At 41.6% G+C, this 27054-nt stretch overlaps 1 protein-coding gene across 1 annotated transcript in view; it reads right to left on the reverse strand.

Annotated features, from left to right (window-relative positions):
• Positions 1-12080: 12080 nt before the first annotated feature.
• Positions 12081-27054, reverse strand: part of LOC108884024 (plexin-A1) — a 185487-nt gene continuing 170513 nt past the window's right edge. Inside the window, 10 exon segments of the mRNA XM_018677631.2 lie at positions 12081-16042; positions 16386-16536; positions 16637-16849; positions 17207-17376; positions 19561-19751; positions 22143-22239; positions 22632-22735; positions 23207-23366; positions 23808-23954; positions 26659-26725. Coding sequence (XP_018533147.1) covers positions 15947-16042; positions 16386-16536; positions 16637-16849; positions 17207-17376; positions 19561-19751; positions 22143-22239; positions 22632-22735; positions 23207-23366; positions 23808-23954; positions 26659-26725 — 1396 coding nt within the window. The 3' untranslated portion in view covers positions 12081-15946.

The following is a 27054-nucleotide window of genomic DNA, read 5'->3' on the forward strand; positions in this document are numbered from 1 at the left end:
GATGTAGTACATGACAGACACTAAAGTGACAATCATATGTTTGTCTTTTTTCAAAATGTCATGTACTCTTGCCTCTTGCAACCAGACTGCACCTCACAACCTCAGTTTTTACAAGAAGATTTAACTCTGGAAACATTCAAAGAAGTGAAGGAGAATCAATAGCCTACAACCCTGCACTGGCCCAATTAACATACAAATCGATGAATGTTCAGAAGATAACATGACTGACTGCCTTTCTAAACTCCTGAGCCCAGTTAGTAACTATAGCCACAATGCAAAACATAACTGCAGCTGTACTGCCTTTCATGCCTCAAATAATTCAGTAAAAGTAAGTGTCCACAGCCATGCCATCATCTCCGTGTGGCTCAAAGGCACAGTGCTTTAAATTCTTCTAAATGCTAATGTCAGCATGCTAACATGCTCACAGTGGCAATGATAACATGCTGATGTTTAGCAGGTATGATGTTTACCAAGTTCAGCTCGTTAGTTTATGGTGTTAGCATGCTAACATTGGCTAATTATCACTTGACAAGTACATCTGTATATCGATGATGTGGATGACAGTTATTAATACACAGTTACTGTAAATGTGCCAAAAGGTGGGTAATGATTGCAAAGCACTCCTGTTAACTGAATGTTTTTGACCTATCCTAGGGGTACAGTGGGTATTATTATAAATCTGCTGGGCCACCTAGCAGGCGACACCATTTTCTAGCCCTAGCATACAGTACATGTAAACTGGCCCAACATGCTTTTAAGCTGCTTGTAACTCCAAGCAAAGAATACTTCCCTTGTCAGCCTTATACCTGCATTGACCTGAAATGTTAAAAGGTAAATCATCTGGGGAAAGCTGATGTTGGGATATATCAGTCTGGCAAACCAACTGATAATATTCACAAACTGAAATGTAGGGGTTTCCCAGTGTTTCCCCAACAAGGGCTTAACATCAGACTGGCATTTATCATACTTGTCGAAGATCATCATTCCCAGGACCTCGTGCTCCAACAACACTACCACAGCACCTGAAGAAATATTACATTTTACAGAGTAGAGTCTAGATCCTCCCAGAGATTTTTTTAAAAGAATCAGTCAGACACATGATTTGATAAACATGGGTTTGTGCCACTTTCTGGATTGAAGTAGACCAGAGAAGTCTAACACACAGAGGAGCACTCTGCCTAGCCAAGAGAAAAACCTTCCACTGCCAATGACATCCGCAGGGAGAAACGGGACAGTTCTGCATAGATACAGTATATGACTAATGACAATTTCACAAGGATATAAAATTACATCAGTGGGTGTTTAATGCGTAAATCTGATTAACACAGTCACTTGCTTTGCAGTCCTGCACTATACATGTTCTGCAGGTGTGCACCAGTCAAACAGTATATTCATACTTCCATCTTCAAAATACATTAATTGCCTTACCCATGACCTTTTAAAACACAGACAGTGAACAGCTTGCAAGTCAGATGGCTGGGATCGTGTATTTCACATTAGCAAAGCCGCAGAGCTCATGTTTAGCCAACACACGAAGGAATAAGAAAGTAAAGAACGAGTAAAAAGTGTGTATGTGTGTTTCTGTGTGATCCAAAAATAAAAAATCAACAAGTCATTGTGTAGCTCTGTATTAGGGTGGAAGATTTGCATGTTTTCATTCTGTTAGGAAGTGTAATTTTGTGAGTTAAAATGTTAAAATGCTATTGTGTTTTTATTATGTATCTTTGTGTTTTGTTTTGTTTAGTTTTTTTTTTTGTTGTTTTGTAAAAATTTGAGAATGATTGTCAGATACAAGTATGGCTTCTTTCTGTTGTGTACATTTGTGCATTAAAACATGCTTTTTGTGACAAAGATCTCTGAAAATAAACCAAATTTGACACAACATTTCAGAAACTACAGTTGACTGACAGTTGACAAATCATTTCATCGTAGAAATATGTGGTAACGTGTACAGTCACACACCGCAGAGGGGGACAAGTCTACGTTGTGTGTGGGTCCATGGAGGCAGTGACCTGGACACGATAGTGGAGTGGGTGCAGTTAAATGGACCATGTCGGAGGCAGTGGACCCAGTCAGTGAATGCTTTGCTTTAGGTGCAAAGCACAGGGATCTCAACCACTCAGACACGCTGTGAAATCACACAGTCACAGCTCAACATGCCACATCAGGCACACTGCATGAAACATTGTGATAATATCCACAACATTTCATTGAGAGCATGGAACGATATTGTTAGCAGCACTGCAGCTGATGCATTCATTGATAAAAATCTGCCTTTGAATCAGAATGATGTAAAAATTCTATGTTGTAACATGTCTCATTAGTCTAAATCACAAGGCGAGACTGCAGCATGTCCCATGCCTAATACAAGACCCTACAGATCAACTCAAAACTCATTTCAGATGTCACAGCAAATTAATCCTAGCTGTCAGGTATCATCACTAGCAGAAATTTTTGACACATAGGAAAGGGTAAGTGTCCATCACAGCACAGCAGGACTCACCAGTGATTGGTATAAGTGCTGCAAAATTACTTTTCCACCATGACCACCTACACCAGACATTTCAGCACTGTATGGACTTTACAGTTGATTTCTGGATAATGAAGTCCTTTACCAGGGGTCACCTCAGTGCATAGTTGCCTAGTGCAGCTTTAGGTTCGTTGTTATGCTGGCAGTTTCTTTAAAGATTTTGGTCACATGTTTACAGGCAGATTCTCATCAAATGTTGCCAAATTATATGGTAACAGTGTGACATCTCATCACAAATTCTCTATATATACCAGTGTGCTCACACTCTCAACCTATGGTGAAGATGACTATTTGTCAGTCATGTCTACATAGAAAAAAAAGGGAAGTAAACTTAGAATGAACCAGCAGTGTGTGGGTATTTCAGTGCAGAGAGTTTGTGCCCAGCACCTGCATAGAATCTGAGGATGTGGATTTTCATCTTTGAGATTCCTTACTTTTTAAAGGCTTCATGAAATGGTCCAAATACATTCTTGTGATGTGATGTGATGTATCTCCTGTTGAAAACAGGGTGATCAACATTCAAGGTAAGTTTTGAAATTGTGCCAACAAATCAAGCTTATCTCCTCCAAAAAAAGCTGATAACTGTGAATCTTAATATGTGATTCTTTTCAAGATAAGACACTTCCGTTACCTCCTGCTCTTTAGTTGTAGAGAGCAGGAAAACCAGATTTTCACTCCATGTTTACTTTCTAAAATCTATGATAAGTTATATCAAATTGCTTATTTTATTACTAACTCAGTGTAATTAGATAATCTAAAATGAATAAAATTTAAAACAATGCAAACCATGATTAAGATAGATATGCACTTCAGCCACTTGTTGTGACTGCTAACAGTACAGTAAAAGCTAATGTGAGGGACAAATCTTGACATAATAAATGATCAAATTGAAAATTGTTGGCTGAAAATTTTCAAGTGCGTACAGCACACAGATCTGAGTAAAAAGCAAAAAAATTAATAAAATAAAAAAAATCTTGATTACATAAAATAATGTCTATATACCATTTTTTTTAAACACGCAGTTACAAAGCGCTTCACATGTGAAGAAGATACACATGTGCAAGCATACACACATACCTACATACATGTTAGTCCAGGAGTAAGTTAGGAGTAAGTTAACAAAAGTCAACATTCTAAGCTAGATAAACTCAAAGCTTAGACTTAGACCTAGAAACTAAGTTAAAATTTTTTTCTTTCTTTCTTTCTTTTTTCCTACGTGTATTAGTCATGGAGAGGACAAGACAGATAGACAGGCTGGATTGCTGAATAATCTATATGATTTTATTAGTTAGATTTTTTAGTTACTTAAGCAGCATGACGTGACCACAGAAGATGAACTGTTTTGCAGGAACTATAGCTATCTTCAGAGAATGAAAGAATGTAGACCTTTCTCACTGTGGACAACCACTGATGAAAGAAATAGCACAAATAATAGCTACCCTCCATTCAGGTGTTCTAGTTAGAGAGCCCTGGTATTATGCATTCTGTCTCATTGGCGAGGCTTCCTGATGCAAATGGAACTGAGCCATCATTAATGTTATTAGTTACACCTGTGCTTTTCCTGCTGTAACATCTGCGGTGAGATAGGTATATGGCTAAGGAGCATAACAGGGGCCTGAGGAAAGCAGACATATTAAATACCTACATAATAAGCTGTGACAATCAGGGTATCCTACCAGGCAAGAAAATGATTACTAATTCTCTTGATGAAAATGGCTCAGTGTGGCGCCATGTTGCAGGTCTGTCCTCATCTTTGTTCTCCAGCAGTCCGGTGATCGATCTGGCGGAGGAACCTGGCTTTGACAAGAGCTCAGGTGGAGGAAACAGTGGAGGTGGCTGATGGCATGACTGCCTCACGCTGGCAACACCTCCCCGGACTCCCAGCTCCTTTCACCTCCTTCCATCTCTCCTTCCTTTTTTTTTTCTTCCTCCGTCTGCCTTCCACTTCTTCACCCCACAGGACTCTGTAGCGCAATGGAGGGAAACAGAGCCCAGCCACCTCCACCTGGTCATTATCAGACACACACCTGCTGCCCCTTCCTCATGCCTACTTTCCTCTCGTGCTCTAACTCTTGACTGTTTTCGGCCACTCAACCCTGACTAATGGGGATATACATTTTTGATTTTTAGCAGTCTACACATATGTTTGTGCTTTTTAAAACAGTCTGTATCTTCAGCATGCACTTTAAAAACTGCTGTTTTTTCATTTTCTATGTATTTTGCGTGGTTTCTTCCTACATAGTGACGGTGTCTTGACATATTTATCAATAACCCTCCTCCTCCTTGGGACAAATCGCTTTGCCTTTGCATAAAGTGCAAGGTGAAATGGACTAAACCAGTTGTTACCATCACTCTCAACTCTCTCCCAACAATCCCGTGATGACTGCTCTCTGACAGGTTACCATGACTACCTGACATTGACGGCACCTCTCCATCCATCTGTGCTGCAGCAATTGCTTCCACCTCACCCAGCTCTAACCTTCCCTCTCTTCTTCTCCCGCCCTTCCATCACTTCTTTCCCCTGCTATACAAATGCCATGCATTCAGAGAAGAGAGCAGAAGGTCGAGGCTGCCTGCTTTTTTGAAAGCTGAGGCACTAGAAGAGCTGAACTCGGCCAGCAAAGGCGGGAGAGAGGCAGTGACAAGCAACAAGGGCTATAAAAAATTCATGGCCAATGGAAAGGCATGGAGAGTCCTACAGTATGTGAACTGTGCACTGGAAACTTCTTCTCTCTTTGTTGCCCTGCTCTCCCTCTCTGTATTGCAGTATTTTTTTTTTCTATTAATGTTCTCTACCAGATTCCAGGCCTTCTGAACTCTATTGCTTATTTTTTATTGTAAAAACTACTGCGAGAAAATCCAAAGCGAAGTCAATTGCACTGCTGTGAAAGTGGATTTTAGATGAATGTGAGCATGCAACACTGGACAAGAAGACATATTTCGATACAGTACAGTACTGTACTGTATATCCAAATTTACACTATTAACGTATGCTCACAGTTCCTCATAGCACTCTTTTTGTCACCCAGGCACTTTTTGTCTTTGGAGGTGAATGGAGTCATTTTTATGTACTCTCTGCACAAACTGATGTATGAGCTACCAGGGAATACACACTGTAATATCCCCGCTACAGTACATAAAAGCACATCTGAACATTTGGCAGCTGGGCTGGCTGGTAGATGAGCAGAAGCAGCAGAATTTTCATATCATGCAGTAACTCAAGCAGCAGTTTGCAGTGTAGATAAGCAGAAGCCTGGGTGAGAACCAGCTCACTTTGAATAGGCCACCACATTCACTAAGAATACAGCTGACTGGTGCCTTACAATGAAAGCTACTGAAGAAAAATTAAATCAATGAATAGCAACTACTGAATAATTTCTGGGCTGCACTCATTCTTATTTATTGTTATTGATTATTTTGCATTTTTCTATTAACTGCTTCATGTGCTGTTGTAGGGATCTTTGGGAGTCCAGCCTGCAAATGCAGGTACAAATACTTTCCTGGGTTTAATATTTGAGGTTTACTTCCTGGTTGTCACAAAATAACAACTCACTCTAAAGTTAAAGGAATTGGTTTGAGATTATGGGAAATGTGCTTGATGAGAGGACTGACACCTGTCTGTTAAAAATATCCAAGCTAAAGACCTGCTGGAGGCAATTAGCTTAGATTAGCATGGCTTTGCTTAGTCGAAAGACTAGAAGCACTGGGAAATGGCTCTGTTAAAAAACAAGAAACAACAAGAAATCTCAATATTTATGTTGTATCTTGTTTGTTAATCTGTACACAAACAGAGCTGTGGCTTTACAGGGAGGATTTTTCAGTGTTGTCCACAACCATGCTAGCTGCTTCCGCTTGCTTCCAGACTTTACGCTAGGCTAAGCTAACTACCTCCTGGCTCTAGTTTAATACTGCATGAACAGACACCAGAGTGGTATAGTTCTCAGCAAAGAGGGGAATAAGTGTATTTCCCAAAAATGTTGAGCTATTCTTATAATGTCATAGCTATTACTGTACTAGCAAATGTCAAATGTTCATATGAATGTAATACACAGAGGACACTTGGGGGGGGGGGTTTATTACAGCATTACAGCCACAGACCAGAGGGCAAAGACACTAAGCTGTAGTTTATGAGTGAGACTGCAATACATTCACACGGTGGGGTTTGAGACTCATCATGAACACAACATCATCCCATCATCCCATGTGGCATCTACAGTTATGAAACTTAAAGGTCAACAAGAAATATCATCGTCTGCAGACAGCAGGCGATGCCATAAGATACTTGCAGCAGCAGGAATAACACATCTTCCCTGAGCACTGCTTTTCTCACCATGCATTAATTATCCTGTTCTCTTATCTTCCTGCCACAACCTGGTGAAGAGCGATACACCAGCAGTTAAACCTCAATCTCCAGGTAGCTGTCAACTCTGTTATGCATACACACACGCGTGCGCGCACGCATGCACCCACACACACACGCGCGCATGCGTGCGTGACTGCGTCATGGCCTCATCCCCATGGTTAATTAATTGAACTAATTAAGGGTCCTTGTGTCAGTTCCATTGCCAGGCAATGTCCATGCCTTATCTCAATCCCACAATGCACTTGATCACAAGCTGCTGTGTTTGAGACATTCCCAAGAAGTGATTAATTAATTCATGAGCGCCAGGTCGTTAAGACACACCACGTCCCTCTGACATCAAAGTGACAGCGGTGAATGCACGGGAGGATAGCGCTAGTGTGGAAGCCGAGTGTAAAAGTAGCATGTTCAGAACTACTCTGTTGATCATACATGAAAGGACGACAGACAAGCTGAATGTGAGGGTTAAAGAGCAAAGCTTAGGCTAAATCTTTGAGGGATTTAAGAAGCATCTGGCGTCCTCTGATACATCTAATCAGCATTTAATAATTTATCACAAAATTCATTAGGAAGGAATGTTTTAAGATGATTCTCACACACACATCTATCTGAATAAGAAATAAAATGTAAACATATTATTTCCATTTCATCTGCTCCATTTTGTTATCTTTAAAGAACACGCAATGCAATTTTATCTTTTTTGACTGCCACGCATCGTAGCTAATTACCGAGAAGGGAAATAACAGAGAGAATAATTGTACTTATTGTCTAAGGAAACTGCTCTTTCAAGAGCCATTCAAATAATTGAGGAAAATAAGCAAGTGAAAAATGTGTACATATCTATTTGACTTCTTTGTTGTGCCCCCTCAAAGCTTAATGCCACAATAGACCTAGAGAGATTCATTCTTCTCTCTGAGGAAAAGCAGTGCCTTTCAAGTTTGGTTCAGTGAAGCTGCAAGACACAGGAATAAAAATTGCTGCCAAAGACACACATTTGAAGATCAAAAGGGGGCTGTATTGTGTGTTTGTGGGTGCGTTTGCATGTATGTGTCTGTGTGTACGAGGGAGAAAGAACGAGAAGCAGCCACTGTGGACTGCAGCCATTAGCAACAATTCCAGAGCCTTTTATCAATCTGGTGCGGACCATCAGCTGGTTGAGTAGTGATTAAATTGACTGACGATATCATGTGTGGGAAGTCTGCGGCTGACCTCTCTGACCTTCAGACTGCACACAAGCCATGCATGTATGCACACTCGGAGCTGATAATAAAATGCGTGCACGAGAATGCATTTCTCCACAGGCATGAAGATGCCCGCGCACACAGACATGGCTCATCTCTCCATCCTTGAGTGGAGGTGTGAGGGGTGGATGGGCTAATCGGACAGACTCCTCCGGATCCTGGGGGACGTGACACATCACCTGGTGGGGGAAGACAGGTGAAACAGACAGACCACCTCCTCCCAGTCACAACATTGGGGTTGGGGGTGGGGGGTTTCCTTAGGGAACAACATATGTTTGTATTGCATGTGTGTGTGTGTGTATGTATTTGGGGAGGAAGGGAAGCTCAGAGGTGACCAAGGTGACGGTTAGAAGTCAAGTCCAAGCATTAATCGATTTGAAGCATTTTGGCTCAAGGGAAAAATGGGGGGAATATATCAAACACAAAAGCAGAGATGTCTAAAATTTCAGTGATCTATTAAAACACAGAATACTGTCAGTCCTGACTGGCTGGGCTGTGTTCTGCAGAATAGACTATAGTAATAGTAATAGTAATAGATTAGGCACTATAGAGCCTGTAAAAGTCTGGTGGCCATGTAAAGAACTTTGCAATCATTAGTAAATTGAACTAATGTAACTTTGGCTACCTTATTTGAGAGAGGTAACTGCGATTGTCAGCCTATCTATGCTGCTTCCTTTTTGGAGGAAGTCATCTGCTGGTTTATGTTTCTATCCAATTAAAACGATCTGTTCCAAGTACTTTAGGAAAGAGTAAAACGAGGGGAGGTCTCCTGCTGTACTAGTCAAATGATTCAAAATGGATCACAATGGGTTCAAGGCATTACGAAACGTGGCACATAAATAGAATGAAAAATTACAGTCTGGTACAAGTCTTTCTGTTAGACAAGGGCACATCTGCTTTTAAAATGAGTCTGCTAAAAGGTTATGGACAAAATGACAGTGTCCACAAATTCTCCACAAAACAATTAATTTTTTGTTTATTCATTTTTCTACCAGTAACCCTGAGGACAAGTACTAATCAGGCAAGAAACCACTTCATTATAAATGTTTTCAGCTTTATAGAAATAAACAATTACATTTTTCTTTAATTAAAATTGATTGTAATGTTGCTAATCTGATGCTTATTTTGTGAGGAAAAGGCCAGATGCAGAAAGTATCACTTTTTGGCCATTACACACATTTGAGACAGAAACAATTTTAACCTTACCTTTAAACTGATGTTTTGGCCAGCTTGGGACACCACAACAAGCTGCAAACACAACACAGACGCACTGTATTATCACCTTACAAAGTTAACATGGCAAATGCGTTAGCAAACAATTCCCCATTTGCACAATTGCCTTCATTTGGAGTTGTGTTTCTAAACCACGAGGCACATGTAAATCCAATATTCACTCTGTTCTCAAGTCCTGAGGGAAATGTCAGGGCTAACTAGCTGCCAAATGCTCCACTATGTTCACCAACTAGCTGTTAATTTTGGCTGTTTGTGACACAGGTGCACAGCAGGGTCATTGATGCCTGTTAGCTAAAACTCGAAATAACAGTAAAGTAATGGTAAAGTTGCAGGCCTTAAAACCAAAACAATAAGCTAAAGATGCTAAAAAAAGGTTTGTAAAGTTAAGGGCAACTGCAGTCGGGTGATAATTCTGTGGCCTCTTCACTAAGCAAAGGACCTCTTTCCCATTACAGGTAGAAATTTGATTCTTTGTTGATATAAAAATATTGATGAGAGCAGCTTTAATTTCATCTGGTTATAAGTTGAAAAGGTGCCTCTGAATTCGCAGTGAGGCTTTAAAAGCTAATCTAACACAGACTACATCTTCACTAAATACTCACCGTGCTTCAGACTTGCTTTGGGGAGCTTTGTACGGTGCGAGTAAGTGTATGTCTGTGGTGGGCTGAAGGTTGGCAGCACCTGTACTTAACGCCCACCCCTCTCCTTCAGACACACACTCTCTCTCTCTCTCTCTCTCTCTCTCTCTCTCTCACACACACACACACACACACACACACATGTAGCTTCTTCTGTGCGCCGTAAGTTGAGAACGGTGACAGTAATCCATCTCGCAGCATCCCCCAACCAGTCACGGCTGTCACCTTCGCCTCGCCAGGAGCAAACTGAATCGCTCACTGGATTTAGGGGCCCTATAGATACTACTGCCACTCACGGTGCCCCGGTTCCGCCAGACTTTTGATGCAACACACACTGACAGATACCAAAAGACTCCTCAGCTAAAATAGAATTCCAATTTCACTGGGTTCAGCGCGCGATAAAACACAGAGCCCTCTTCAATTGTAACTAAACGAGATTAAAGAGGAAAAGGGGGGGGGCAAATATAGATCATGGCTTTATTAACTATGGCAACAGAATTTTGCATGCACGGCGAGGTGGTGGGGAAGGGGGGTGAAGAAATCGAGCATCTTGTGCTTTGCAAGGAATTTATCATAATGTTCGCGCCGCAAGATCATTTGCCTCTTGACAGGATCATTACGAGATTCAGTGCTCCCACGACCATTACGCAATTTCAGCGTTCCTCCTTGGATGGAATTTTAATTGAATTAGCCCGGCTGGTTACACATGGTGCAAACGATAACATTTTCTGTCTATCTGGGCTCATTGAATCCGCGGGAGGGGGGGTGGGGCAAGGTGGTGGTTTTAGTTCATTCCAATACACTTTTTTCCCCCTGGTCTCTCTCAGTTGCTCCACTTGTTCAGCAACAAATACAACTTGAATCCATGAAAATCACCGGCCGAGCCCACCTGATCCAGCTGACACACCACTGTACTATGTACTCAGGGCCGCTCTACCGTGTAAGTGCCCATGTAAGGCTGCTTGCAATGCTGAGGGCAGTGCAAGCATGACGTGTGTGTGTGTGTGTGTGTGTGTGTGTGTGTGTTGGGGGGGCAAACCCCTACCAGCCACTCAAGTACATTCCCATAAGAATGATTAATGATGCCGGTCATGTTATGAAAGGCAGGGAGACAGAGGAGGGAAGCTGTCGTGCTGCAGCCTGACAAGGAGGTTTTACTTGGCTGTGAACGTTTTGAACCTTAATTCTTTGATAATAAATGACACGTCCTATTAAAAAGCTAGAATTAATGTGTGGGCTGGGTATTGATAGAAAAATTTCTAAACCAGTGCAGATACTAGTGGAGTGTTGTTACAGAACAGGAAGCAACATCTCACCTGGCCAGTATCCTAATAAAATGCAAACAACAAACTAGTATAGTAATAGTATATATGTCACTGGCCTGAAGGGTTAAGGCCTGGTGATACCAGCATTTCAAACAACAAGAAAAGAATTCATTTCAATGCAACGATTAGATGGTGATTCAGATTAATGGTGAGTCAGAGAGTCAGCAGAGTCAGTGTTACAAAAGGGAAAAATACATCTTTTGAATAACTGAGCTTATTGTCCCAAGGGTGACTGAGCTAGAAAAAGAGCTATTGTGATTGACTAGCACCAGCGTGCATTGACTGTCAAGTGTTGCCAGCTCAAGTAGTTTCCAACTAGCCAGCAACAAGTAGTTCCTGTGCTGACATACTTCTGGAACCACATATTTAATTTTCATGTGTTGTGCTGTTGGTCATATTTGAAATGCAATACTGCACAGTTATTGATCATGAAAAACACGCACCCACCGCAGCCACCCAGGTAGCCAGCTGCCACTGAGAATGAGAATCTCTTCAAGGTTGTACAGGTGATTGGACCATCTATGGAAATAAGTGGGAAGGAGAGCTGCAGATAGAGAAATAATAAATATTCAAATATTAGGAATCGCAGTAACCTTGGCCATAGCAATAGTGTGAGGTGCAGAATCCTAAGATACAGTAGAATACATGCATGTATATTACACACCAGTATAGGACTATATACTGTACGACTTAACCTACACAACTATCACTGCTTCCATCAAAATCAGTCATTGAATAAAATTCAAATCCACATTTTATTTAGCAAAAAATGTTTAATCTCTCCTCGATGCGTGTTTATTTACAAGTAGTAAATCTGCAAAATAGGAAATAACAGAATATTTACACAATGAATGTTAAACCTGCAAACTTGTGACAGTCGCTTCAAGTCTGAAACTCTAAAAATGTATCAGAGTTATTGTAGTATTAAAATTCCTTTGCCAACTCTGTCTGAAATTCATTTGCTTTGCGTTTCCTAGGATCCTATGTAACTTCCATTTTGAAAAAGAAAAGGAAAAAAAGAACAATTTCTGAAGTTTCCAGAGTTGGAGGAAAGCATGAAAAAAAAAAAAAAACTGAAAACAGAATGATGCCAGGACTCGCATTTGATTCAACCGTGGTTTGGAAAGGCAAAAATGTGACTAAGCATGTTTAAAGAGCTGAGAATTAAACATGAGATACATGACTGTGTGCTGAATCCGCTCACACTGAAGGCAGTGCAGTGAATTTCACTTGTTAATTTGTTCTGATTTGACAGAAGAACAGCCCAAAAACCTGCAATTCTCTGTCAAACTACACTCGACACGTTGTTGTTGTGACAAGTTCTGAGTCGGCAGCTGATGCTTGCCACTCCAGATGACACCAAACGCTCTCAGACGATGAGTATGCTTTAAACCACCTCAATAACAATAAATACAAGTCAATTATCACACTAAACAGTGCAAAATGAAGGTGGCTGGGAAGTTTCTCCGAAGATGCGTCCAGACTTGGCAAAGCAGGTCAATCTAAAAGGCAAGTAGCCATGCAAATGGTAAACAAACCAGCTCCCTCAGCAGTCATTTAATCAACCAAATTACAACCAGTATACCACACAAATGGAGCATGAACCTGAGAATGAATTGAGAATGTTTGAGTGTCTTTAAAGAGCCTGACAGATCACCAGCTGGACGCTGCAGCCTCAGTTGGTTTCTGTCTGTGTGCTTGTGCGGGGAGCAGGTGGATTTGTCCCTATTGTACATCGTACTCATACAGATTATTCAAAAGGACTGCTGTTAAGAGCACTGCTGAGCTCTTGAATGGCAGTCATCTATTTCCTTCCCATGTGATGTAAAGTTAGAGCACCAAAATGTACGAATGCAGCAAAAGGTCAGCTGAGGAAAAAAATATGTTTAAAACGTTTGTATGGTGGACTAAGCACATTTTGGTGGCGGTTTTGCAGTACTCTCTTTAATATAGATGATTCTAACAGAAATGATTTCATGTGCGTAGCCAACGTGGTCAGCTGAAAAGGAGAAATTTCTATCCTAACATGGGCAGAGTGGTCCCTCAAGACTGTTTTTTGGCAGGTACACAATGAACTATCAAGTCCCAACAGGTATCCAGTTGAAGTTGGCTCATATGTATGCAGCTATAGAAAGTGATGTCACATCTCAGACTTGTAAACAAAATGGTGGGTGACATTAATTTTGGAGGTGTGCTCACTATTCTCGGATGTGCCAGAAGATTGTTATTTTTTGTTTTTTTGTTTTTAAGGAACCTGGCATAAAAATGGACAGCGACAGCATTTATGATCAGCATAAAATGACAGCCCTAATGTTTGATAGAAAAAACAAGGTACAAGAGTTAAAGCAGCAAGTCACATTTCCATCACAAAGACACAGATGCTCATCTGATGCAACTATTTCATTTCGATCCTTGAGCAGGAGAATAAACCTTGAGTTCGGTCAAGTACTTCAACTTCAGGCAAACCGAAGAGAATTTTGTCTTCTGTGTACCGTAAAATGTACAATTTACATGTGGAAAATAAAAAGACGAAAAAACAAAACAAAACAACCTGATTACAAAAATGGCAAACAGCTTTTTGTTCATCATGAAAAAGTATACAATTTACAAATGAAAACATCAACAAAAACATTATACAGACCACAGTTTGGTTTTTCGGCAAGCAGAAAAAAAAGGAAAAAAGAATCGGAAAACATTATTTCTCACCACAAAGTTAAAAACCATGACTTCAAGACTCCAAAAAAAGAGAAACAAAGAAATCCTCTTAGGAGAGCAGTAATAAAAAAAAAAAAAAAAAGCTTAAGCCACACATGGCAATAGGCTAGTTTTGAAACAAGAGCTGCAGGCTAAGGGGAGGATTACTCAGCCTTGTGTAGCTAATGAACAGAGGTGTCTCACCTCTGTATCTTTCTGTACTCCTCCCCTTATGGATAAAGAGCTAAAATCCCTGTCTCAAACAGATAGGTTAGAGGTGGAGAGAAACACTCAGTATATCTTTTTCTTTGCCCCTTTATTTGGGTATTAACATTGAGAAAACGATAAAAAAAAACGAGGTGGCTTTTGGCTGGAAACAGCTTTTCCCACTTTGTTTCATCACTAAGGGGCTCCGCTAAGCTCTGACCTCAGTGTGGCTCCTGTAAAGACGTAAACAGAGTCTGAGAGCACCAAGACTTTGGCTTTGCTCTTACAGGGCTGTGTTTGGAGAATTAATGACCCTTCAGGAGATGGAGAACACAAACTCGGGACCCGTGGAATCCCGCGGTTAGATAGGGTGGCTACGTGGTAAACGGGGGCAAACGGGAATATTTCCTGTAGTGCAATGTAGCTACTTCATTGTTCAGTCACTATTACCATGATCCACTGAACTGTCACTTCTTGACCCTTAGAGAGAAAAAAGAACCGGCTGTGGAGCCAGACACTAATGTGGTCATGATAAAGCAACAATCCTGTGAGTATATATTTGGTTTCCTGAAACCAAAAGATTGCACTGATTGAATTTGAAACAACAGCAACTTCATGTTATCACCATGACACCATGAACCGTCCTGAACTAGAGGAGAACGACGGCTACGCGCGCCATCTCTCTTCCCGCCACTTTTCAACAAGGATCTTAAGATGGAGTCATTACTCAAACAATTCTTTTCAGTCACTAGGCATGTTCATATTTAAAAATCATACGGTAGCACATTCCATCTAACAAAATGTCTTTGCACTAAACAACATTCAAAGAAAACATGGCACAGTACGACTTTTTTGTTTCTTTTTCATATTTTTTTTTGTCTACGTTGTTTTTTTTTCTTTTGTATTTGAAATATCAAATCATGTTTTATTGTTGTATTTTCATTGTGTTTGTTGGTTTAAAATGAAAAGGAAAACAACAAAAATGTTTGCTCCCTAATCTTTCTTTAAAAACGTAGCTGTATTTATATATAATATCTATATAGTCTTCCTTTGTAACGTTTCTGTAAATTGTGCAAATTCAGCAGTAATACAAGTGGCGAGAGATCAGAGAGTGGGCAGTTGATTACATTTATACAAAAAGGAAAAAAAACAAAAAACTAACATCCTTTAAAACTGTGACACCTTTTGGAATCACATGACCTAGAGAGCCTCTCTCCATTGGCTCATCACAGATTGGTCCATCCGGCTAATGATGATGCCATATATGGAGTTCATTTCCAGGCTTCCACTGTTTCTTTCCTGACCATCGCTTCATCACGACAAAACTCCTGAAATCAAAAGTCAAGCAAACCACAAACACCAACATCCACAATAATCAAATGCTGTCAGTTGACATGTTTCTCCATGTATGCATGTGTGAAAATGTCCGGTGTCCCAGTCTCTCACACAGACACGTGCCCACACACACACACACACGCACACACACTGTATGGGGGCCGCAGACAAACGCACACATACACACGTTAAGCGTACACAAGCCCGCCCATCTCTGCCGAACCCCCGCGGTTTGCAGTATACTGCTTCAGTCCTTTTGCAGTTCGTCTTGTAGGGGGGGAGGGTTGGAGTTTTGTTTGTTGTCTGGGTGAGAGTAGCGAGGGAGAGAGACAGATAGAGAGGAGGAGTGAAGAGAAGGAGGAGATGGAGGTGCTGGATGGTCCTCAGCTGCTCAGGGCCATTGTGTCGATGACCTGCTCCAACTTGCTCCTCAGTCTCTGTCTCCTCGCCTGCTCGTCCCGCTCCAAAGCCGACAAGATCTAAAGATAGAAATGGGAAGAGGTCGGCAATCCTAGCTTTTGCTTTACATTCTCATGTAAAAGCTAGTATTCAAATTATGGCTGAGCAAACAAATAAAGGTTGGTTGCTACTACAGCATACAAAATAAAACAAAACAAAACAATACAGCATGGGGGTTGCTTTGCCTGATAATGTTTACCCCATTTAGGTTTAGGTTTAGTTAAATCAATCTTTTTACAATAAGCCTGACTTTTCTTAGCCTAAACACACTGTCTAAAGTACATATGTAAGCAAGTAAAATACAAATGTTCAACAATCAAGATTAAAATATATTCAGTTTCTTAGCAATCGCTGATGTCTCACCTCATCCTTGTACTTGACGATGTAGGAGTAGATCTCATGGAGGGCCGACATGCTGTTGAACTGGTTGGCGTGCAGGCGCGACTGCTCCGCCAGGTAGGCACTCATGTCCTGGTCGCTGATGGCTGGCATCCTCGAGATGTCGGAGTAGTACCTGGAAAAATACACACCAAAAAACATGTAAAAGTTGAAATCTTGCAAATATTATCTAAAATAACTAAATGGCAAAGCAAGTTTAGCATCTGTTTGTGTACCTTTCTACCCAGTTCTTGTAGTTGGGGATGTCTTTAGCATAGAGCAGCTTGTTCGAAGGTGAGTCCTTCCCCAGTTTATGCTCAGATGTTGAACATGAGTCCATGAAGGTCTGAGCCACCACAGACAAGCAGGCGTCTGTAATGCTGTTCTTGTGGATGTCAAAGACGAACTGTGGGTTCTTGATCACATTCACCCAGAACCGCAGCGGAAGACTAGAAGGATTGAAGGAATACAGGAGGGAAAAGGAGGAAGGAGGGAGAGAAGGAGCTGCAGAGTTAGAGGGATTTGACAAGCTATTAAGGTGCAGAGAGCACTGCAATGAATGAAGCTGCGTACACACTCTGGCTGAACAAAGGAAGAGTCTGAGTGATAAAATACCTGAGGCAGGGGAAATAAGATCACTGTACATTCTGCTGCACTGCCAGTGTTAAAGTGCTGCATATTCGCTAACTTACAGTAAATCTTTTTTCATACCACAGCAACTTTTTCACAACACTAATGAGACACAGAGCAGCTACCAAATACTCGGGATGATGATACCCTTTCACAGGGTGCACACAGAAACTCACCAGTTGCTCTTCCAAGTGTGCCGTACATCAGAGTCTGATATGGAGTGCTTGTCTGCCTGCTCATCCAAGAAGTCAAACATGTACTTAATGGCGAGAGGCAGGGCACTGCCTCTGTGTGCTGTGCTGAAGATGGTCTCAAACAGGTCATCCACAAACTTCTGGAGCGTACCCTGAAGCAGGAAAAGCAGTAGGATGCATTATGAATTAACAAAGTAGAAATAAGTCTATGGCACCTTTACATAACACTGTAATTCAAAACGTATGTGTCCCTGTTATTTAAACTTAAGGATTGAGCAGTTATGTCACAGCACCACTAAACAACTTCCTCTGCTGCACACTGCTCCTTAGTGGTGATGGTCTGGCTGTAGGCGATGGCTGACAGTAGCAGGTGTTTGAGAACGACAGTGCTTTGCTTTTAGTACTCTAACTTTCTGAGAGTTTGTGATGATGCGGACTGCTCAGTGTTCTTTACAGTATTTAGGATTTGGCCCAGTGAGAGTTCAGCCTAAGGCTATTCTGCAGTATTTTTTTATTTTTTATTTTTTAACCACATCATACAACACGGGAGATTCTGAACTCTCACCAACTCCTCTGAAGTTGAAATGATTTGATATTTCCCATAAGCATCAAGCGCCTTCGTCTCCATCTTCAAGCATTCAGGCCACTTTTTAAAAAAAAAAAAAAAAAATCTTATTTAAACCAGCCAGAAGTTGAATCTGCAGTTTTGTATTCATTCACACAGCCACAAATCAGCTTCCTAAACATACAAAGCTGTGGGAGCTGTAATAAATACGAACAAACTGCAGCACTCCAAGTCCCCCCCCCCCATTGTCTTCCTCTGGCTTGCATGTTAATCATTTCCCAATCGAGGCGGCATTGATGCCGCTAACCCTGCACTTTCCTACCTGGAGCTCGAACAATGGAAATTTAGAGCTAATGAATGAAACATCGGGGGAGAGGAAGTTCCAGGGTGAACTGAATCACCAAGATAGTAAGTTCTTGCAAATGAGAGCAAAAGCTTGACACTGTCAGTAGGCTGCACTAGCAGTTGCTGTGTTTGTGTTGATAATGTTAATGTGGACGATTGTGTGCCTGTGTGAGAATGCGAGCGGATTTGGGGTAAAACAGCTGGGGTCCATGTATATTCTGTGTGTAAAGTGTGGCAGAATGATGTATTATAAAACAAGAAAATATTTCTTGCTTTTTCACAAGTTTATGCTGGAGATTTATTATTTCTGGGACCGTGAATGTGCTAATTTGGCTTTTCTTGGGGCTAATGCAGACAGTTACACAGACTCAAAGAAAGTGGTGTTAATGATACTATTTTTATATGATCATATTGATAACTGAGTGCATTGCTCAGAGGAGAGAATTAATTTTGTTTCTGAGGAAATGTGAAAACAAATGGGTATATTTGAACATTTTTTTTCTCATTACTGTTGTGTGTTCTTTCTTGAGTTGAGGCTGAAATGCAGCTTGTGGGAAATAAGGCAAAAACAAAACAAAGCAGTTGTTTTTTTCAGGATAGATGACATGTAAGCCTATTAATTCCACTATCATATTTCATGCAATCTTTATCTCTCTTATAATGTAATTACAGTATTATTAATCGCAAATGTGAGCTATGCAGAGATGCAACTTGTGTTTTGTGGACAAGTGTGCATTAGACCATACACAATAACGACCTAACCAACCCTCCACAAACTTCTTGCAACTGCTCCTGCAACAGCCCAGGTAAAGAACCAGCTTTGACAGACCCAGACTAGAAAACAGTTCTGGGATTGTAACGGTTTCACAAAACATTTAAACAGTCACACTCTGCCCAGTGGGAGTTTGATAACTTACTCAGGGACAACACACACACACACACACACACACTGATTGAATTTTGTTTCTCCTAGGACATCAACACAAACGCTGAGCCCAACTCCAAATAACCTTTCAGATCATCATTTGAAGATGCACGCTGCATTAAAAAAACACCCTGAGCCACAGGTTCCACGTGTGGTCTGGAGGACATGGAGGAATTTGGTGAATAATGATTGCAGGGTAAAAGCTCAGGCCTAAAAGCCCCGAGGCCGCCAACAGGGCCCAGTAACGCCAACCAAACAACTCAATAGTCAAAGGTCAACCTCCTAATTAAGACACACACACTCATTCCTGTGCATATGTGTGTCTTTGTGCAAAAGGTTATGAAAAATGTTAATGAGCTTTGAGACCACCACCAAACAAAGGTCAATAGGGGCTGCTGGTGGCAGTGGGCGACATGACAAGGATGGTGGTGGACGTGGGGGCTTTTAGCTAAAGGTGTGTAAGAGCGTGTGTGTGTGTGTAATTATACAGCTTCTCTATACCTTGGTGGCTAGCAGTCTGGTCAGGTAGATCTCAGAGACCATCTTGCTCCCTCTGTCCCCTTCCCTCTGATCTGAATGGTCGTGGTTCTTGACCAGGTGCCAAAGTTTGGTGCCGCTCTCGAGGTCCGGGGTGATCATGGGAGTTCTGGAGCGCAAGCTGTCGGGACTGCTGGCTGTCCTCAGCATGCTCTCTGGAGGAGGACGAGACATGAGGGAGAGGTGAGTGAAAAGGGCCAAAAATAACAGACAGAAAGGAAAGACACAAGCACAGAGATTGATTTTTTTTTATTTAACCACTCAGGGATAAGAGAGATAGAGTAAGAGGATGGTGTTCTACTTTTCTTTGTCTTTTTTCTCAGGAAGTTCAGATGTCAAGGTCATGTGGAGGATTGCTGCTCTGGAGCTGTAATATTGTTTGTGATTTTTTTTTAAATTTATTTTGTTTGAGTATATGAACAAATTTGGCTTTGACAAAAAGACAAGCTGCAGAAAAATCTGACCATAAAGCGTGATATAATTTGATCGAATGTCAGTTGAACTAGAAGTGAGTGTCTTTCTTTTACGAGGTCACTTCAGCAGGACAAAAACTTGCTGTGGGTTTGAACCAGGGCTCTCTGATTGAGATGGCAGGAATATTAGTTAATGCAGAACACCCCACGACTTGGCGCTGCTCCGTAGTTTATAAAAGTGTAATTCATCCTCACTTAATCACCATTTCAAGGGGGAGCTAATTTAAGCTACACAGGTGGAAAAAACACATGAATAAGAAATCTGAGGGAGCTACAGAGAGCCAAATCTCTGTGTGAAGTTAAAAGTATTTCTGAAAGGTGACAGCTTCTTCTACTTACACGTCACTCTTTCATTCCAGAATAAATTTGTCTGTCACTCTCTCTCCTGCTCCCTTCCTCCCTCCCTCCTTCCCTTTGTTGGACAGTGATCCCCTATTTTGTGACACGGAGCATTACGCTTTCAGTTTGAATGCTTGTCACTTGCGTGACAAAGCAGGAAAGGATTGAGAGGTTCAAAATGTCAGGAGAGAATGCGGACCGGGGAAGTGCAGAGTAAGTGTGATGGGGGTGTTAGTGAGTATTTATGTGTATGCCATGGTGGCAGGGCTCAGGAGCAGAGTTACTATAGACCAGGGAGAGACTCAGAAAATGGGAAAAAGAGAGGAAGAGATGAAAACAGTGATAGTGAGGAACAGAGGTCCACTTCACACCTGGCATTAACATGTGCCTGGTGATATCTGGACAGCTGTCTAGATCTGGTGTAGCTGGATGACACTTATGTGGCATTTAAAAAAAAAAAAAAAAAAAAAAAAACTTTAGCACCCATATTTCATTAATTCAAATTGTTTGCCCTTCACCAAAATGCAGACTTGTAAGTCTGCTAATCCATTTGTGACAGCTCCATCAGAGCCTCCTGCATCCAGGGGCAGAGCCAACCAGCTGTCTGTGACATTAAAGTACACCTCATCCACGGCTGGACACCATCATGGTGAAGCCATGCTCATAAGGGCATCAATAGCATGGGGTGTCTTGATATTCTCCCACTTCTGATTAGCGAAATACATAGGCAGGCATGGTACAACAAGATGAGGAGCAACTAAGTGTGCTATAATGTGTTGTCATTTTCTGAGCAACCTGACACCTGTTTACTTGATTTCTTGCTTGGATGCTCCCATCAAACATTGTATATATTTATATAGCTCCAATATATGAAGTGGAAATAACCTTCATTTACAGTTTGCTAATGTGGCAAAATGTGTCTCACACCTTCAGTAGTCCTTCTTCAGTAGTCTTGTGTTAATTTACATGTAGACTTCATGTGTTTTTGCATTACAGTCTGTATTACATAATAAATAGGCATGCTGAGCATGAGGGGGATCAGACAGACAGAATCTGAGAGAGAAGTGAGCAGAGATAACGACCTTGTCAGTAATGCATGGACACTCTACTCAATGCCAAACTGTGCTGCGGACAGTTGTCAAACAAGACATCCTCCATGGCATATATAAAAAGAATTTACCAGTGGTTTGTTTTTTTTTTTTGCAAACTGTAAGTTTGGCTGAAAAATTGCCCTAACATTGACTAAATTTCAGTCCTATATTGCTTATTAAGTGTGTAGATATTTGATTCTTTCAATAAATCTATATTCAACAGTGTATAAGTTTCAACTGTAAAAACTGAAACAAAAGGGGCAACAGGCTGTTCACCAGGTCTTCAACTGCATTCCAGTTCATCTAAACTAAATCAAAGAGATGGTGTCATGAGGAAAACTAACTAGTTTGTTTACTGAGATGACAAAGACACAAACACCAGACTGACATATTCAAGGTGTGCAAGTCATTGCACACTTTGAATGTGAACTCATGGTATCATATGTAATAGTTACACAGCTCTTCCCATTTTTTAAATTTTCTAATTTTGTGACAGCACCACCTGAATGCAAAGAGGGTATTTAGCTCTCCCTAGCACCTTGTTAGATATGCATCTGCACATATTAAAAAATACACACAGACATACACTTGTACACACAGACGTACACACATACAAAACACACACACACACCTTCTCTCGTACCGTATCTGCTGAGGGACTTGGTGAACGTGGAGGAGTTGGAGATGTTGTAGGCTGAGTTCTGTTTAGGCACCAGGGCAATCACTGAGCCATCTGTCACCTGAAACAGGATTTGTAATTTCAGTTAGCGCTGCAGATGACGTCCAGCAGCAAGATTATAGTTCAATGACGCAAATTACAGTGATGCTCAAATGGAATTTCTTTTCTAAAATTGCTACTTGCGTCATTTACTTAAAATGTGCCAAATTTTTCATTTAAATGACATGCATCTTATTTTATAACGAAATCCAATGTGAACACATACATTGTCTCACTGTGCTGAAATCTACCCGAAACAGTGACAATCACAACAGCAACTGTACATGAATGAACTAGAGAGCCACATAGAACATGCAATCAAGGAGTTATTACTCTGTTATACAGTGGGGAGTTATTGTTCCAGTACGACACATTGCATCTTAGGATTTATGTTGTGCTTGATCAGCGGGGTACCTGGTAGTGAGCCAGGGTGTTGAGCCTCTTCCAGTCATTGTCGATCTTCGTGGTGACATCCTCGTCCTGCAGGATGATGCGAGCCATCCTGCCCTGCCGCCATTCTGTCACAACACGGAAACACACAGACCGAGGAGATGCAGTTGAGGTTGTGTGTGTTTGTTTAATATGAGGGAGTGAAGACAGAAACAGGATGTAGATTGCATAGAGAGGCAATGGCCACTTTTAACGGCACACCAATCAATTTGCACCATAAACCCCCTCCTTCAAAAAAAAAAAAAACAAGTTGCCGTGGCTAAGGATGCAGATAGCAATGTTCGATGACTTAATAAAATTTAGAATGGGTATAATGCATAATTTAAGTGACTTTTGGTTCCACTCTTGAATTTATTTTTGTACAGAATAACCTCTCCTGTCTGTAGGACCCCCTCCTGCTTCAGAGAGCTCTTGAACCGATTCCCTCTTTTACCCCCTGTAGTAGCACTGCACCTGTGCTCTGTGCTCTGTGTCTATACTTGGTCTGTGTATGTGTGTGTGTGTGTGTGTGTGTGTGTGCAAGCTCTTCCTCTCCTTACCCAGGTCCATATCTGAGGCCTTTGGTCTCTGGGAGTACGGCGTTCCCTTGTACACAGCATCCAGCAGCTTCTCCTTCACCTGCGTCACTGTGTCACAGTTCAGACTCTTCACCGTCACCTCTGGGGCATTTTCATTCTCTGGGTTCACGCAGTGCAGCGTCTACAGAGGCGGGGGTCAGAGGGCAAAGGTCACAGGGTCACATTTAAACCAGGAAGTCAGAGCGTTAACTATTGATGTGGGAGAAGCAGAACCCTGTGATGATTTTTGACACTTCATGGAGCAGTTTAGAATCAATATTTAACTGTGGAACAATGCACATTGAGCTTTTTATTATTATCATTATTATAAGGGCATTTCATCAGAGTCCGAGGTCCTCTTGGTTTCACACTTGTTTTATGTTTAGGTCACACAGCTAAGAGGATATTTTGTGGATCTGTAAATAGTCATCGTTGCAAAATGGTTTTTGATTCAGTATACTGGACACAAATCCACATGAATGCACAGTATTAACTGTAAGAGAGGATCTGTTTCACACTCTTCTCCTGCACCCCATGTATAGACCAACTGTTTTTGTCCACTAGCATGTGTGTGTATACTGACCAAAGTCTTGTAGTCAATCTGCTGTCTGATGAGTTTGTCCTCGCTGAGGGAGTAGCGGGCCTCTCCTGTGATGGCGTCTATTGGTCCCTTTTCCATTTGCTGCTTCATGGCACAGTACAGCATAAAGAGCGGCTCACCGGCACACTCCTGGAGACAGGGAAACAGAGATGGAGGAAGAGGCAGGAGGAGTGAGATGTATAGAAATGAAAAGTGAGAGGAGGATAGATGAAAAGGAAAGAGAAGGACACACTGTTAAAATGTGAAGTATGAATGCAACTGTGCAAAAACTTTACCTACAGAAAAAGTACACAACAGCAAAAAGTGCATAGCCTTGCTGAGCAACTCTCCAATTATATTTCTAATCGTCTTGAAACCAACCACAGGCAGACCAGTAAAGGACGAGGCCATGGCCTGTGTTGGTTAACAGTGTGCTGAAAATTGACAAAGAACAACACACATGCAGACATGCACGCTATTTTTTTTTTCTCTCATGCACTCAAGCCTCTCCCCTGTGTCTCCTCTTTGGGAAAAACACCCTTTATAAATCTCTTCTGTGTGTGTGTAAGTGAGTGAGCAAGGAGAGAAATCAGGGAAAGTGTGAGTGTGAGTGAGTGGCAATTGATGGAGGAGTTAATAGAAGGTTAACGACTGAGGGGTGAAAAACGCTTGGAGAAGCACTTTGGTGTGTGAGACGTGTCAACCAGGCAACGAGCGCTGGGATGCTGGGCCCCCTGTCTCTCTTTCCCTCATTCTCTCTTCCTCTCTTTCTCTTTTCCATTCACTTGTTCTGCTGGCTATGCCAACTAAGCCAAGTAAGCACTGCCTGACTGTACAACTTTCAGTAACTGGAATTAATTTTTACACCTGGCATTTTATTTGCATCATATTTGTGCATTTAAAAATGTTTTTGGTCTCATGTTGTTACTCAAATGAATGCTGTTCAACTAATGATTCGCATTTTCTAATGTGGCTTGAGGCAGAGGAAGTCCTGGCCTCTGCCCCTCAGCTGGCCATGTCTGTGCATCAGCCCACGTCAGTCATCTTGGTGAGCTGTCAGATGAACTCTGTGGGATAATCTAGCACTGCCCGCCTCCTATGGAGAAAACACAGCACACCGGCAGACGTCCTCTCTGTCTTAGCAGCATACAAACCAGCTCTGCGCTGCATCTAAGCCCTTCTGTCTCCTTCAAATGGTACACATGTGGAAAAGCAATACAAATGCTCCATGTCTATGAAAGGCTCATGACTGATGTGTATTTACCTCTACTGCCTGTCTTTAACTTTATTGTCCTGTTGTCACCATTTCAATATGTATTTTTTGTTTATTTAATTCTACTATTATAATAAAACAATTCATAAAGCATCTAAAAACAGTCATCTCAAATTTCACCCAAAGCAACATACATGACTTCAGGTGCAGAAATAGAGTAACCATGTGATTCCCCATTCTCTCAAACAAATCAGTGCAAGAAAGAACAAGTGAACCCTTAGAACAGGGTAATAGATAAAAGGATTTTTTTCCCCCCTAACTCCTGTTCCCTTTGGTAGGTAGGTAAAAGCTCCATCTCTTTTCTCTCTTTGAACAACTACTTGACCTTTACTCATCTCTATTCACACCTGGCTGAACCTTGAAATTGTTCCAGGCTTTTCTTTTATGCGACCCCTAAAAACCTCAGCAGAAAGAAGAGGCGCTGAATTGCAGAGGTTAGATTAAAGCTAGGCTGGTAACCTTGCTGCTAGCTATAGCAAGCCTTTACTTAAGTTTTCATTTTCCCAATCCTTTCATTTCCCCCTCTCTCTTTCTCTTGCACCCTTTGTTCCTTTTTTTCCCCATTATAAAACCTTCTGCTCATCCCTCTATTACTACTTCTGCCTCTTTTTTCTCCTCTTTCTAAACATTTTCTCTCTACATATTCTTCCACCTTTTCCTGTTCTTTCTCCTGTTGTTTTTGTCTTGTCTAAAGTTCATATGCACAGCTGCTATAAAAAATCTCAAGTAGCTTCCCTGGTAACCCTCTCCCCTGTCTCTGAACCCAGCTCTGGCTGTGCAGTCTTGCGAATGGAGCCAAAACACACACATGCATGCACACCCAAAACTGACACACTCACACACACAGATGCTAACTGGGACCCCCGGGGGCTTGGCTGGTTCGCTGTCCACCAGAATGCCTGTCCTGGCGGGGGTTTAAGGCCCCGCTGCTAACTGATTAGCTGCAGCCATGTTTGAATGTGGAGAATGTGTGTGTGGAAACAAGAATTTAGCACAGTTTAAGCCTCAATAATTCCCTCTGATTCCATATCAGAGCGAAAGGAATTCAGAAAGAGAAAGAAAACACACAGACACAGAGACAGACAGACAGAGAGAAATGAGAGACTGCATTTGTGTAAGATCTCTGGCTTCCTCTTTTGCTAAGCCCCAAAGCTCTGAAGGGGGATGCAAACAAACAGAAGTATGCATACAGGCAATCCTGCACACACAAACACACACAAACACACACACTCTTTCCTGGCTCCAAAAGAATCCAGCCCGGGACACAAAGAGAGGACAGGTTAGTGCGACAACATGACCAGTTACGTCTGAACAGGGCTTCAGACTCTGCCGATTCCTCAATTTGGAGAAAGGAGAATTTACCACATGAAAGGCAGAGGTAAGGGATAGGTAGCCTGCTGCCTCTGCCTTATCTAATGTTGCAGCTGTGAACGTGTGTGTGTGTGTGTGTATGTGTCAGTGAGGCATTTTTTCCATTCTCAAACACCAGCTGTATTAGTGCTGCTTCAAAAGTTGTGTGTGTCTGTATGAGTGTGTATGCGTATGTGTGTGTGTGTGTGTGAGAGAGAGAGACAATTTTACCTTGAGGAACTTGTAAAGGAGGAAGGTGAACCAGTTGGTGAGCATCTTCTCAGCGACTGACTCCGTCCTGGGAGAGACATGAAAGGAGGGGAGAGAGAAAGGAGAAGGCAATGGGTAAAGGTGAGAGGGATATAATAGGAAAAATAGAGAATGACAGTGAAAGGAGAGGAATGAAGTAGGAGAAAGAAAAAAAATATATGATTTTTTTTTTTTGCCACCACCTCACTGAGCAACACATACATTTTATACAACACACTAGGTAGCTTTTGGAGTCATTTCAAACCAGCTCCACAATGTTTCAACAAGAACCCTCTCCCCCACTTCCACAGAACCCCCCCCCCCACCACACACCCCCAAACAAACCCACTCTTCTTCATTAAAAATACAGCAATTAAT

Source organism: Lates calcarifer, linkage group LG12, assembly GCF_001640805.2.
Source record: "Lates calcarifer isolate ASB-BC8 linkage group LG12, TLL_Latcal_v3, whole genome shotgun sequence".
Lineage (NCBI taxonomy): Eukaryota > Metazoa > Chordata > Actinopteri > Centropomidae > Lates > Lates calcarifer.